The sequence below is a fragment of the Eretmochelys imbricata genome, chromosome 11 (assembly GCF_965152235.1).
Source record: "Eretmochelys imbricata isolate rEreImb1 chromosome 11, rEreImb1.hap1, whole genome shotgun sequence".
In the NCBI taxonomy this organism is placed as follows: Eukaryota; Metazoa; Chordata; order Testudines; family Cheloniidae; genus Eretmochelys; species Eretmochelys imbricata.
In genome coordinates this window covers 2204295-2218677 of record NC_135582.1, presented here as the reverse complement: position 1 = coordinate 2218677, position 14383 = coordinate 2204295, and the positions used below count along the sequence as shown (strand labels likewise).

General features: G+C 65.7%; 1 protein-coding gene across 1 annotated transcript; it reads left to right on the top strand.

Moving 5' to 3' along the window:
• Positions 1 to 443: 443 nt before the first annotated feature.
• Positions 444 to 9131, top strand: PRKAG3 (protein kinase AMP-activated non-catalytic subunit gamma 3). Its single transcript, XM_077830355.1, has 10 exons — positions 444 to 890; positions 1073 to 1154; positions 1737 to 1795; positions 2453 to 2498; positions 5090 to 5144; positions 5742 to 5868; positions 6396 to 6561; positions 6951 to 6988; positions 7333 to 7479; positions 9015 to 9131. The coding sequence occupies exons 1-10, from the start codon at positions 444 to 446 to the stop codon at positions 9129 to 9131; spliced, it is 1284 nt and encodes a 427-aa protein (XP_077686481.1).
• The last annotated feature ends 5252 nt before the right edge of the window (positions 9132 to 14383 follow it).

The window sequence follows — 14383 nt, the reverse complement described above, 5'->3', positions numbered from 1 at the left end:
ATGAAGCCCCGAGCCCAGGGGCGTCTCCCACCAATTCCCGATGCCCACGAGGACGGCGTGTCCCTCTCCTCACCCCGTCCCTTGCTGACGCAGCTGGAGGGTCCGTGTCCACCCTGACCCCAAATACATCCCTGGGTTGTCGCGGTCGCAAACGAGGCCGAGACCCACCGGCTACTGCTCCGGCCGCGCCCAGAGCTCGGGGCTGGGGGCCCTGGCACGCGCAGCCGGTGGCCTGGCCCTCTGTGGGCGTTTGGGACAGGAATGGCCGGGGCAAAGCGGGACGCCAGCTGCTCGAAGGGGGAAGGTGCCCCACAGGCCTGCTGCCACGCCTGCCCGTCATCCTGCCCCAGGCCTGTGGGGATGGAGTCCCAGCGTGTGACCTTGCCCCGCTAGGTTCCTGCCTAGGTCCAGATACCGGGGCAGCAGGCTCCGATGCCGGGGTGATGGGCTCCAGCGATGGCTCCGGTACCCAGGACGCAGGCTCCGATGCCGGGGTGATGGGCTCCAGCGATGGCTCCGGTACCCAAGACGCAGGCTCCGATGCCGGGGTGATGGGCTCCAGCGATGGCTCCGGTACCCAGGACGCAGGCTCCGATGCCGGGGTGATGGGCTCCAGCGATGGCTCCGGTACCCAGGACGCAGGCTCCGATGCCGGGGTGATGGGCTCCAGCGTGAGCGCCGAGGCCGGCTGCATCCCTGGCACCGGTGCCAAGGCCGAGGGCTGGGACACCAGGAGCCTCCCTTTGCACGCCGAGCTCCCGGCGCTCTGCCCAGAAGCCCTGTTCCAGGGCCCCGAGGCCGAACCCTACATGCTGTTCCTGAGGAGTCACCACTGCTACGCCGCGGTCCCCACCAGCTCCAAGCTGCTGGTGTTCGACACCACGCTGCAGGTGAGCACCGAGGGGCCGGGCCACGGGGCCGCCCTGGGCGTTGGGGGCTGGGGGGGCGGGCTGAGGGGACCCTGGGGGCGCAGCTGGGCCGGTCCCTCCCTCCACCCCGAGCAGTCCCATAGCCCCGTGCCCTGTCGTCCCCCCTCCCCGGTGGTCTCACGGCCCCTCTGCTTGGCTTGCAGATGAAGAAGGCCTTCCTGGCGCTGGTGGCCAACGGGGTGCGGGCCGCCCCCCTCTGGGACAGCAAACAGCAGTGCTTTGTGGGTGAGTGCCGCGGGGGGCGGGGGGGGGCAGCGAGTCCGTGCCAGGCAGCCTCGGCTAGGAGCGATGGCACAGAACGGGGGGGCTGTGCCCTGTGCTGGGATGCCCAAGGCCTGGACAGGGATCTCAGCGACACCCACGCCCACGATGCCCAGCATGGCACCGTTGCCCCCCTGACACCCAGCATGGCCCAGAACCCATCATACTCCGGGGCACGTTGGCACCGGCCCGGGTTTGCTCCTGGCCCAGGTCCTTGCGCCCACGGAGCCAGCTGCTCTGCGGCTGCTGGTGTGTGACCCGCTGGGCTTGTTCACCCCTAGTAGGCTGGCACGCAGGTGGCCCCCGTTTCTGGCTCAGTGGAGGGGCCAAGCTGCGAATGGGCCATGGGGCCCGGCTGCCTCTTACCCTAGGAGTGGGTGGGGGCACTGCACCATGGGGTACTGCGGAGGGTGCCGCTGCCCAGCCGGTGTGTGCCCTGTGGGCAGATGGCTTTGCCCGCGCAGGGCTGTGAAGCCAGCTGCTGGGGAATGGCCGTGGTGCCCCCAGCCAGCTGCCCCCACTGACCCTGCCCATCTCCCCCGGCAGGGATGCTGACCATCACGGATTTCATCAACATCCTGCATCGCTACTACCGGTCCCCGCTGGTGAGCTGGTCAGGCCTCTGCCCCATGGCTGGGGAGCTTCTGCCCCTCTGGGGCGGCTCCCCCTCGAGATCAGACTCCCCCAGCAGGCGGGAAGGGGGCTCAGGAACCACTTGTGGGGCGGGAAGAGGGGCAGGCAGGATGTTACACTGCTGGGCACGTGCCGGGGTCCCCAGTGCCAGGGGGCTGTTGAGTTCCTGGTGGGGGGACCAGGGGGGCGCCAAGAGGGGACCCCAACAGCATCTGGCTCAGTGTTAGTGCGAGAGGCAAAGCGTGTTCCCTGGGCAGAGCTGGCCGGCTGGGGACACGTCCCTTCTGGTGCCAGCCACGGGAGGAGACAGGACGCCAGGCTAGATGGGCCCATGGACAGACCCGCTCTGGCAGACTCCGGGTACATCCGAGTGGGTGCCCTGCCTCTGGGATCTGTGTCCCCAGCGTGGCGTGTGACCCCGGCAGAGCTGGTGGGGGCCAAGTGGCCATCTGACACCACCCCATTGAAGTCCCCCTTGGGAGCCATGCAGCCAAAGGCAGCCCCTGACCAGAGGCAGCTCCCAAGCAGCCCCCAGTGGGTCCTGTGGCTCCCCCAGGGCCCACCCCACGGGTCCCCCTTTGCCACCTGGCCCGGGCATCCTGCCTCACCCCCCTTTCCCTGTGCTGCAGGTGCAGATCTATGAGCTGGAAGAGCATAAAATTGAGACCTGGAGAGGTAGGGAGAAGACGGCGGGGGGCAGGGAAGGTGTGCGTAGGTGCAGGGATGTGTGGGGTGTGTACAGTATGGCGGGCTGGAGGGTGAAGTGGGGGGTGCGTTGGGGCTGTGGGAGTTACAGATCCTTCCCATGCCTGATCCCCCCCTGGGCCCTGATCCCCCTCGGGGGCGGGGCTGCCCCGGGCACCGGGAGCTGCAGGTCAGACGCCCTGGCAGGCTGCCCCGGCTGCCCCTGCTCAGAGGTCCTGCCCGCCCCAGCCTGCCCCACAGGCCTGAGCTGTCTGGCACCCACATCCCATTGCCCTTGTGCCCCAGCCATGCCCTGGCAGAGACTGTGCCCCCACAGGGATAGACTCAGGCACCCCTGCTCGCCCCCTCTGCCACCCCCACAGCCTTGGCTCCCCACTCACCCCCTCAGCTCCCTGTTGGCCCCCCCCGAGCCTCGACCCCCAGATCACCCCGTTTATCTCTCCGCACCCTTGGTTCCCTGCTCACCCTCATCAGCTCCCGGTTCACCCCCTCGGCCCCCACCCTTGGCCCCCCACTCACCCTCTTTGCCCCCTCAGCTCCCCTCTTCTCCCCACTGCACCCTTGGCCCCCAGCTCACTCCCTCTGAGATGTCAGGGGGGTTTCCCTCCACCCTCCCGCTTCCCGGGCCCCTGTCCCGCAGACAGCAAGCGGCAAAAGGCCAGGCGTCCGAAGGGCAGACGAGGTGATGTTTGCTGGGTGAGTGTCCGAGCCAGCATGTTCCAAAGCCCTTCACACCACTCGACAGAGTCTGTTCCCCAGTGTTCCCTCCCCGGCTCCGACGCCGGGGAGCCTTCACCCCGCGGCCCCCTGCCCGGCTCCGACGCCGGGGAGCCTTCACCCCGCGCCCCCCTGCCCGGCTCCGACGCTGGGGAGCCTTCACCCCGCGCCCCCCTGCCCGGCTCCCACGTCGGGGAGTCTTCACCCCGCGGCCCCCTGCCCGGCTCCCACGTCAGGGAGCCTTCACCCCGCGGCCCCCTGCCCGGCTCCCGCATCGGGGAGCCTTCACCCCGCGGCCCCCTGCCTGGCTCCGACGCCGGGGAGCCTTCACCCTGCGCCCCCCTGCCCGGCTCCGACGCCGGGGAGCCTTCACCCCGCGGCCCCCTGCCTGGCTCCGACGCCGGGGAGCCTTCACCCCGCGGCCCCCTGCCCGGCTCCGACGCCGGGGAGCCTTCACCCCGTGGCCCCCTGCCCGGCTCCCGCGTCGGGGAGCCTTCACCCCGCGCCCCCCTGCCCGGCTCCGACGCCGGGGAGCCTTCACCCCGCGGCCCCCTGCCTGGCTCCGACGCCGGGGAGCCTTCACCCCACGGCCCTCTGCCCGGCTCCGACGCTGGGGAGCCTTCACCCCGTGCCCCCCTGCCCGGCTCCGACGCCGGGGAGCATTTACCCCGCTCCCCGCCCGCCCGGCTCCCACGCTGCACAGTCTTACCTGTGTCCCTGTTCCCCATTCCCTATTCCCGCCCCACCCTTAGCAAACATGATTCCAATTTTCCCTTCCACTTCCTGTTTTACCCCAGTTTTTTACGGTAACATTCTCAGCTATACCTTAACCCAGCGGTTCTCAAACTTTTGTCCTGGTGACCCCTTTCACTGAGCAAGCCTCTGAGTGCGACCCCCCTTATAAATTAAAAGCACTTTTTAATATATTTAACACTATTATAAATGCGGGTGGGAAGCAGGGTTTGGGGTGGAGGCTGACAGCTCCTGACCCCCCACGTAATAACCTCGCGACCCCCTCAAGGGTCCAGACCCCCAGTTTGAGAACCCCTGCCGTAACCAATCATTTTACTGAAATTTAACTAATCAATCCTAGCACATTGTAACATAATTCTCTAACGACTGGTACCCCACCCCTCTCATTAACTTACCCCAGCATCATGAATTATACAGCGGACAGAAACAATTAGAGATCCAGACAGATTGACAGTTGAAAAGTGGGGGCCGGGCCATAAAGATAAAACATACAAGAATGAGGGGTTCACAGCCACAATTGAGGGAGGGATAGCTCAGTGGTTTGAGCATTGGCCTGCTAACCCCAGGGTTGTGAGTTCAATCCTTGAGGGGGCCATTTAGGGCTTGGTCCTGCTTTGAGCCAGGGGTTGGACTAGATACCTGCTGAGGTCCCTTCCAACCCTGCTGGTCTATGACCCTGCGGAGAAGGGATTTCGTGCCAGACAGGCTGCTATCGAACAGCGTTTTCTTTCACCGCCTTGAGCTGGCGGTGATGGGCACTATCCGGACAGGATCGTCTCCCTGCCAGCCCGGCGGCACTGTAGTCCCATGGGGCTGGTCTGAGAGGTGAGGATGAGCCTAAGAACCAGGCCTCCGACTCTCCTAGCGAGAGAAGCCCAGACACGGGCGGACTGTGATTTTGATTCTTTCTTTTGTACCCCTGTAAGAAGCTAAGTGGTAAAAATTCATCTAAGTTGTTGAAGAATAGGCCTTTACAGGCAGGCCTGAGTATCTATATCCTGACACGCCCCTGCACCCTCGGCCCCCTGCTCACTCCCTCTGCTCCCCCGCATCCCCGACCCCCCAGCTCACCCCCTCTGCTTCCTTTCCAGAGGTTTATCTGCAAGGCTCCCTGAAGCCCCTGGTCTCCATCTCCCCCAATGACAGGTAAATACACCCCCAGCCACATCGGGGAAGCACTGAGGAGGGGGGGCGCCTGTCTCTGGGCCGGCTGCCCCCACTGCAGCCCCACTGGCCACCCCAGATGGAGCCTGCCAGGGCCAGGGTGCCCATGGCAGCCCCTAGAGCCAGGCTGGTCCTGGTGGGAGCCCGGGTGGGGGGCTGGGACAGGTCCTACACAGAGTCTGCCCCACAGGGAAAGGGGGAACCAGGGGTTGGGGATGTGGGGGGGCAGTGAGGAGAGCAGGGGGCGCATTGGCATATGAGGGAGTGAGGCCAAGAAACAACCCAGGAGTCCAGGCCACTATTCTAACCTTGGTCTGCCAGGGCTGAGCTGGGCAGCCGAGCCCGGGCGTGATGGGGGCAGGGTGGGGGGCTGGCAGGGGCAGGACCAGAACCCCCCAGTTGGCAGAACATAGCACCAGGCTAGATCTTGGGTGGCGCAAGAGGCTGGGGCAAGAGGGGCAAAGGGGGGAGCAGCGGACCCCTGGAGCCCCCAGTCCCTGGTATTACTCCAGAGTGCCCTGAAGTTCCCGCCCAAGGCTCTCCAGCCCCCCCGGCCATCACTGCCTCGGTCTCCCCCAGCCTCTTCAACGCCGTCTACCACCTGATCAAGAACAGGATCCACCGGCTGCCGGTGATCGAGCCCTTGTCCGGCAACGTGCTCCACATCCTGACACACAAGCGCATCCTCAAGTTCCTCCACATCTTTGTGAGTGGGGCGGGGGGTGGGTCATTGCTGTGCCCGGGGGCCGGGTGCAGGAGGTGGGGGTGAGGCCTGTCCGTGCGGGGTGCGGGGGGTGGGCGGTGGAGGGGGTGGCCTGTGTTTGTGGGCTGGCCCAGGCCGGGACAGGCAGGCAGACAGGGCCGGGTGTGGGTCTGTGTGCAGTGCGGGTGTCGAGAGGTGTTTGGGCAGGGGGTGTATGGAGGCGTACAGGCGGGGGGGGGGGGTGTATTCGTGCAGCGCGTGCAGACGGGCACTTGCTTGCGGCAACGTACCATGCCCGGGGGGATCTGCCTGGCCGTTGCCCTTGGCCTGACTCGAGGGAGCCCGGGACCAGCTGTGGGGGTTGTGGGGGTGTCACCTCGTGCTGCCCAGGAGCCCAGGGCACTGCCCAGTGTGAGCTCGGACTGCAAACCCGAGCCCCGTCCCTGCCGGCCTCGCTGGCTCCGGCAGCAGAGGGCCCTCGGCGTGTGCCCGGGAGCTGCCCCCTGATCGCTGCCCTTCTCCCGCCGCAGGGGGCCATGCTGCCCAAGCCGCGGTTCCTGCAGAGAACCATCCAGGAGCTGGGCGTGGGCACCTTCCGGGACGTGGCCATGGTGCTGGAGACGGCGCCTGTCTACATGGCCCTGGAGATCTTCGTCGACCGCCGGGTGTCGGCACTGCCCGTCGTAAACGAAGCCGGTACGGGCAGAGACACCAGGGCACGCTAGGCAGCCCGTCTCCCTGACCTCTCTGGTCCCGGTCCACCTCCAGGGTCCCCCCTCTGGACTCCCTCAGCTGCCCTCCTTGGGTCCCCCAACCCACAGCCATCCTGAGCACTCGCTGTCCCGTCCCCCCGTCCCGCTGGGCCGGGCCCACCGCGGACCCCATTCTGTGCAGCCAGCACCATCCTTGTCTTACCCCTGATCCACGGCTCGCTCCCGGAATCGCTCCCAGAACCAGGGCTCCTTGGATCCCCCTTTGCCACCCAGTGTCCCCACCACGCCTAGGCTGCCCGTCTGACCCCACTGCCCGCAACTGCCCTGCTCTGCCCCGCCAGTGACCCCGGTGCTCTCTCTCTCTCGTTCCAGGGGAGGTCGTGGGCTTGTACTCCAGGTTTGACGTGATCGTGAGTATCACCCCCGGGTCCGGATCGCTGGGCTCTGGGCAGCAGAGAACGTCCCCGCATCGGGCCGTTACCTCCCCTCCCCTTCACTCCTTCCACCCCAGAGTGCCGAGCAGGGATCCTTTCCCCGCCACCACAGTGCAGCCCCCTCTGTGGTGGAGCATGGCGGCTGTTTCACAGTGCAAGAGCTGAGAGGGAGAGTGAAGGCGAATCCCCTAGCTCGGGCTGTAGGGTGGATTGTGGGGTGGCAGGGACAGTGGGGCTAACCCCCCATCTCACACAAGGGGGCAGGCGTCTCCGGTGCTAGGCCTGGGCCCTGACCGCGGCCATCTGTCCCCTCCCCCCAGCACCTGGCTGCCCAGAAGACCTACAACAACCTGGACATGAGCGTGGGGGAGGCACTGAGGCAGCGAACGATCTGCCTGGAGGGGGTGCTCACCTGTCACCCCCACGAGACCATGGGCGACGTCATCGACCGCATCGCAAAGGAGCAGGTAGGGCTGGGGGGGCCCTGCCCCCCGCCTCAGATCCTGCTCCAGGCCTCCAGGGCTAGTGCTGGGCTGGGCCCCTGGACCCGGGTCCGCCAGTTCCCGCTCAGCTTCGTCTGTCCCTGGACTCACTTCCCTCCCCCCACACTCCAGCACTGCCCCCAGTCCCCTGGCTGCTACTTTGTGAGGCTCACCCCCTTTGTGCCCCCTGTCAGGGTTCCCTCCCCACTCTGAACTCTGGGGTACAGATGTGGGGACCCGCATGAAAGACCCCCTAAGTTTATTTCTACCAGCTTAGGTTAAAACTTCCCCAAGGCACAAATCCTTTGTCCTTGGACGGCACGCTGCCACCACCAAGTGATTTAGAGAAGACGCAGGGAGAGGACCACTTGGAGTTCCTGTCCCCCCCAAATATCCCCCCAAGCCCTGCACCCCCTTCCTGGGAAGGCTTGAGAATAACATACCAAGCACATAGGTAAACCAGATTCTTACAAAACAGTACTTTATTTTAAAGGAAAAACAAGTAAAAGAAGCCCCTCTGTAAAATCAGGGTGGAAGGTAACTTCACAGGGAAATCCGATTCAGACCAGAGGATTCCCCTCTGGGCAAAACTTTAAAGTTACAAAAACCAGGGATAAATCTCCCGCTAAGCACCGGGAAAATTCACAAGTTGAAAACAAAAGGTAATCTAACGCGCCCTGCCTTCCACACTTCTGACTGCCTCTCTTTGCAGTATTGAGACTCACTTGAGGATGGTTTATAGGAGAAGGAGTTTTCTGACCTGGTGCGTCTCTGCTTCCCCAGAGAACGCACACACAAAGAGCCCACAAAAAGCCTCTCCCTGCCCCCCCATTTGAAAGTATCCTCTTTCCCCACTGGTCCTTTGGGTCAGGTGCCAGCCAGGTTATTTGAGCTTCTTAACCCCTTGCAGGTAAGGAGGCTAGGCTGCCCTTAGCTGTATGGTTATGACCCCCCCCCCACCCCGACAGTGGTCTGTCCCCTCCCACGGGCTCTCACTGACCCCAATCCACTGCCATATACCCCCTCTGACCCGCCCCTCACTGACTGACCCTGATCCCCCCCTCTGACCTGCCCCTCACTGGCTGACCCCAATCCCCCCCTCTGACCCAGCCCCCTCTGACTGACCACAATCCCCTCACATGCCCCCTCTGACCCAGCCCCCACTGACTGATCCCGATCCCCCCATGTACCCCCTCTGACCCAGCCCCCCACTGACTGACCCCGATCCCCCCACTGATTGACCCCGATCCCCCCCACGTACCCCCTCTGACCCAGCCCCCCACTTACTGACCCCGATCCCCCCCACGTACCCCCTCTGACACAGCCCCCCACTGACTGACCCCGATCCCCCCCACGTACCCCCTCTGTCCCAGGCCCACTGACTGACCCCGATCCCCCCCCCTACGTACCCCCTCTGACCCAGCCCCCACTGACTGACCCTGATCCCCCCACGCTGCCCGTTCCCTGCCCACCCCTGGCCCAGTGGGTGAGGCTGATGGTGGGTCTGGCTCGGCCGACAGGTCCATCGCCTGGTTCTGGTGGACGAGAAGAACTCGCCACGGGGGATCGTCTCCCTCTCCGACATCCTGCAGGCCCTGGTGCTGACGCCCGCAGGTATCGATGCTCTTAACTCTTAAGCCCGCGACGCTCCGTCCTTTCTCCATTCGTACCCTCCATTTCCTCAGCTTCTCTCCGGCTCAGGTAGGCTCAGCCCTCGGCCTCCCCCTCTCTGCCGCTTGCCACCCCCATGGGCTACGCTCCTGGGGCCCCCGCCCGGCTGGCTCTGCAGGTCTGTATTGCTCTCCGGCAGCAGGGCCTGGCCTCGCAAGGAGCCACGTCCGGTCACCCTCGAGGGCTCTGGCCCGCCTCCCCTGGACTCGGAAGCCCTGTGCCAAGTGGGGGACCGGCCCCCGCTCTGGCCGTATGAGCTGAGTGCAAATCGCAGCTGCCATTGCTGGGGCGGGGATGCCAAAATCAGCTCCCCCCACATCCCTTTCATCCGTGGCTTTCTCGCCTGCGTCCCTGCAAAGCACCCACGGGGGTGAGGTGGTTCCTGTGGGGGGGGGCAGGGGGTGCAGGTGGCAGCTGACGGACGGCTGGATCCAGGGCCAGCCGCCTGGCACGGCTCCCGTTCGCCCAGGGATCCCCTTGGCACAGCAGATCACTGATTCCTGGAGCCCGCCCCGTGATCCGGCCCAGCTCGATCGCTCGTCCAGCAGCGCTGGCATGGCCCGGCTCCTTGGACCCCCCCGTGGGGTGCTCGCCGCACCATCCCCGCGGGCGTTGGGCAGTCAGAGGTCACCGAGCGCAGGCCTCCGAGGGGAACCCGCTGATGGCCTGGAGCTTCCCCTCTGCAGGACTCGATCCCTGGTCACTGGGGCCCTCTCTGGTAGGGATGGGGCCCCGATGACTGAGACCCCTTGGCCAGGGAGCCTGTGGGTTGCCCCGTGGGGCAGTGGCTGTGCGGGGTGCTGTGACCCCATCGTGCCCCAGTGGGCTGGGGGTGAAGGGTCCCAGGGGAGGGGAGCTGGGCAGCACTGTGTTCTTGTAACACTCGGGGGGAGGGGACAGATGGCACAGAGGTGGGGATCTCCCCTCCCTGCTCCCGGCCCCCTGGCCGTGCCCCCTCTGAATGGCCACAGCTGCCAGCAGCACAAGGAGACCCCTCCACGACCACTGCGTCCCTCCCTCCCGGCATGGCTGGCCCCATAGCCTGGGGGCCCCCAGGGCAGGGTGGGTGCAGAGAGCTGGGAAAAGGGAGCAGGCAGGACGCCCAGCTGCTGGGGGCATCTACGGGGCTTCCCGCTGGCATCCTGGGGGCCCCCCCAAAAGACGGGCGGGTTCGAAGTCAGCATGGCCGGGGTGGGACGTTTGGCCTGGGCTGGTGCAGAGCTTGGCTGGCGGGCGATGCCGTCCGTGTCCCGAGAGGTGCTGTGTGCCAGCCATGGGGCTGGCATGGCTGGGTCCCTTGCAGCCCCCTCCCCCGCTGCGTATCTGCCTTGTTTTCGCGCCTGGCTGGGCACCGGTAGGGGTAGCAGCCGCGGGCTGAACGCACTTGCCGGTGGGGCTGCAGAAGGCTGCTTGGCAGAGCTTCCGAGAGGCCTGGGGCCCAAGGCCACCCCCTCGCCCCCGGGCACTGCGGGGCCTTTCTTCCGGCACGCGCCCACCTTGCTGTCTGCCTGGCGGCAGCTCTCTGGGGCCTCATGGCCGTGGTGGCATTTGTTCATTGTGGCCCGTTGAGTTCCCATTTTACTGTCCCCCCCCCCCCCCCCCCACTTCAGCCAGTCAGCTCAGCTCTGGGGCCAGGATGGGGGCCAGGGGCTGTGGCTGGAGGGACGTGACCGGTACTGGCCCAGGCGGGTGCGGGAGGGATGGCTTGGGGGCACTGGACATGGGGCCTGCCCCCCCCCCGCCCCCCCCCGCCCCCCCCCAGAGGGCCCCGGTTCTAACCTGGCTGCAGGTGGCCCATATCTGAGTGGGAGCCGTTCCCAGCTGATGGCTCGTTGCTGGCCTGGGCTTGGGGCAAATGGCCGGATCCCGCTGCCCAGTTTGGAGCCGTAGCCAAGGGGACGGGATGGTTTCTGGCCTCCCCGGCGTCTTTAGTCCAGTGACTCCTGCTCTCTGCAGCAGAGTGGGGCTGAGCTCTGCTGTCTGCCCGCCGGGGCGTTTGCCCAGCCTAGCACACTGGGGAGGATGGGGCTGTGCCCGCGGGTGCGATCCACTGTGTCCACGCGGCTCCCTTTGCGCTGGCGGCTACGGGCCGGCAGTGGCTTGAAGTCACCCTGAGGAGGCTGGGGGGGCAGCCCATGGGAGCTACAAGTCCCAGGGTGCAAAATCCTAGCCAGTGTGTTGCACGTTGGGACCTGTAGTCTGAACAGGCCTGCAGTGGGTGCATGGAGACGCGGGTGGCGGGGCTGTGCTGGCATCGGGCCGGGTCCCCTGCCAGCTGGGGGGCGGGCAGCTGTTGCCGCCTGGTAACCCCCATCCCTGGTTTTCTGCAGGCATCAACCGGCAGTCGCTCTGAAGGTGCCAGGGAGGGCTGCTGCCACGTCTGTCTGGGTGGCCCCCTGGCGCTGCCCGGGGGAGGACAGCCGTGCAGCAGGCCATGGCAGAGCCTGGCTGGTGACTCCGCTTCTGGGACTGTCTTTGCCTCGGGGGGCGCCCTCTCCGGGAGCTGAGCGACAGGACACGGGGAACCCCAACCACCCAGCCCAGCGGACATGGACACAGAGCTGCCCCCTGGCACACACTGGGGCAGCCGCTTGGCTTGGCAAGAGCAGCCAGGCCCCACCGGGCCAGGGTAGGAGTCACGTATAGAGTAAAGCTCAAGTGACACAGGGGATGCCCGCAAAGTCCCCCCTCCCCAGACCTCCCGGCCCCCCCAGCCGCTTCGCAAGGCAAAGTGCTTCCATCAACTCAGCTCCGGTTCCGCCCGGCTGCTCCCTCCGGCGCTGGTGTAAATAATCCCCCCGAGGACCGAGACGAAATTCTGCCCCTTTACCCGATGGCTTCAACCCCTGCGCTGTGGGGCAGACTGCTTTGTTAGTGCAGGGTGGGGGGGCTGCTATTGTAGGGTCACTCGGTTGTGCCCCCACCCAACTTATTATTGTGGGGTTGCTCGGGGGGGGGGCTGGGGTGCTCAGCCTGCTTTGTTGGCGTTTCTGGCCGCTGCCCTCCGCACACTGGCTCGTTATTGGCGGGCAGCCCACGCTGGGTGGGTACTTTGTTAGCGCAGGGTTGCTGGTGGGTTATGTGTATTTATTCAAGGCTGGCAGTGCTCCTCCTGCTGAACATCGGCCCTCGCCGGGCATCAGGCTGAGTTTCCTCATTGCTGCCCCTCTGCCCTCGCCCGCCCACTGACCCGCTGGTATCGTGCCCCACGGCTGGCAAATACCCCTCCCCTCACCCTGACCCAGGGCCAACCCTGGAGCAAGCGCCAGATGTTATGGGCTCCTCTGGGGGTGCCACCGTGCCCAAGGTTGGCCCTTGGCAGCGGGCTGTGAGTGCCACCGCTGAGCCCTCCGGCAGTGCCAAGGCACCAGGTGGAGATGGCATAACATGGGTCAAGGGCAATGGGCACCCGTGCCTTGACTTGCCCTGGACAGCGCGGCAGCCGGAGGGTCATGCCCGCAGCTCTCCACGCTGGGAACAGGCTGGCACCTGCCCTTGGGTGATTATTTAGAACCCGCACTAGTCCAGGAGAGCCCAGACCTGTGGGTGTCACGGAGTCCCGGGCGATGCTCTGGGACTGCTCCCTACGAAGCCAGACAGGACTCTGGGGCAGACGCCTTTCTGTGAGCAGCCTGTCTGCAGGACACACAGCTCACACAGCTTCCACCTTCCTGGGTCTGACCTCGGAGCATTCAGCCTCCTCTGCCCCTCTGTGCGCTTCCCCCAGCGAGTCCGCTCAGGCAGGGCTCCTGGGGAAGCCAGAGGGTCCTGCCCCCCAACTCCGCAGTCAGACGGGACTCTCAGCCAGCCAGTAACACAGAGGTTTATTAAACGACAGGAACATGGTCTAACACAGAGCTTGTAGGTGCAGAGAACCGGACCCCTCAGCTGGGTCCATTTTGGGGGGCAGTGAGCCAGACAACCCCGTCTGCACTTCACTCCATGTCCCAGCCAGCCCCAAACTGAAACTCCCTCCAGCCCCTCCTCCTCTGGGCTTTGTCCTTTTCCCTGGGCCAGGAGGCCACCTGATTCCTTTGTTCTCCAACCCTTTAGCTCTCACCTTGCAGGGGGGAAGGGCCCAGGCCATCAGTTGCCAGGAAACAGGGTGTCGGCCATTCTCTGTGTTCAGACCCCTGCACACACCTGCCCTCTAGGGCTCTGCAGTGATCATACACCCTTACCCCACCCCCTAGATACTTAAGAACTGCCTAGGGGAAACTGAGGCACCCCCATACTATTCAGAGGAAACATTAAGAACAGTCCTGCTTCGTCACAGTGGGTCACTAGCCAAAGGGGGGACAGCCATGGGCCACCACTGACAGGGCTGCTGCTCCGCACAGCATCGCCTGCTAATCTGAACTGAGCCGAAACCAGCCCGCCGGGATCCCAGCCCAGCACCTGGGACGCAGAATCCCCCGGGGTGAAGAGGTGGCTCTGGAGACCATCAGTGTGGGGGTAGCCCAGCCCAGAGCTCCCCGGGCATTCCCAGCAGCCAGCCGTGGTGCAGGGCCAGAGCCCTGGGGAATCCCAGGCCAGTGGGGCAGCCGCGGGGTGACGGCCTGGCCAGGGGGCTGGCGGAGGTGGGAGGGTGCTGTGGGTGGTGCCAGCCTCACCTTCTGCACCGTGTCTTGCCAAGGGGAGCCTTTTCCACGGACGCCCGTGGGGGCCGCTCACCGTGTTGGTGGCTGGCGCCTTCCAGCTGCGGGGGGTCTGGGGGCGGGGCTCCGTGCCACCCTCCCTGGTGAGCTGAGGGTAGCACCAGGGAGGAAACGGGCAAGGCAGGCAAGGGCCAGGGATGGTTTCTGGAGAGGGAGATGTCTCCCCCTGTGGGGGTGGGGGCCTTTAACCCCCCCCCACCCCCCCGGGATGGCCAAGGGGCTGGTGGTAATTGAACTCACAGCCCCTCATCCTCCCCCCAGCTGGAGCGCCCTGAGCGAGACGCCCTGTCCTGCTGGCGGGGCGGGTTTGTCAGTGTAGCGTGGGGCAGAGGCGGGGGTGCGGGGGCACAGGGGGAAGCAGGGCAGTAGAGCAGGCCAGCCCCTGGACCCAGGGCTAAGCTGGAGCCGGGCTTCCCTTGAGGTGACTCCATCCAGGAGCATCAGGGGCCTGGGAAAAGGAATCCAGCGTCTCAACCCATGGCAGAGCTGAGGCAAACCCCCAGCTGCAGCTGGCCTGGGGCCGGGGCTCCCCTCTCCGGGCCAGGCCACGCTTCCCCCTG

Excerpts from the sequence above, each read along its gene's own strand:
- PRKAG3 (XM_077830355.1), top strand. The coding sequence starts at position 444 with ATGGGCTCCAGCGATGGCTCCGGTACCCAGGACGCAGGCTCCGATGCC. Across the intron at positions 891-1,072 it reads TGTTCGACACCACGCTGCAG|ATGAAGAAGGCCTTCCTGGC; the intron begins GTGAGCACCGAG and ends CTTGGCTTGCAG. Across the intron at positions 6,989-7,332 it reads ACTCCAGGTTTGACGTGATC|CACCTGGCTGCCCAGAAGAC; the intron begins GTGAGTATCACC and ends CCCTCCCCCCAG.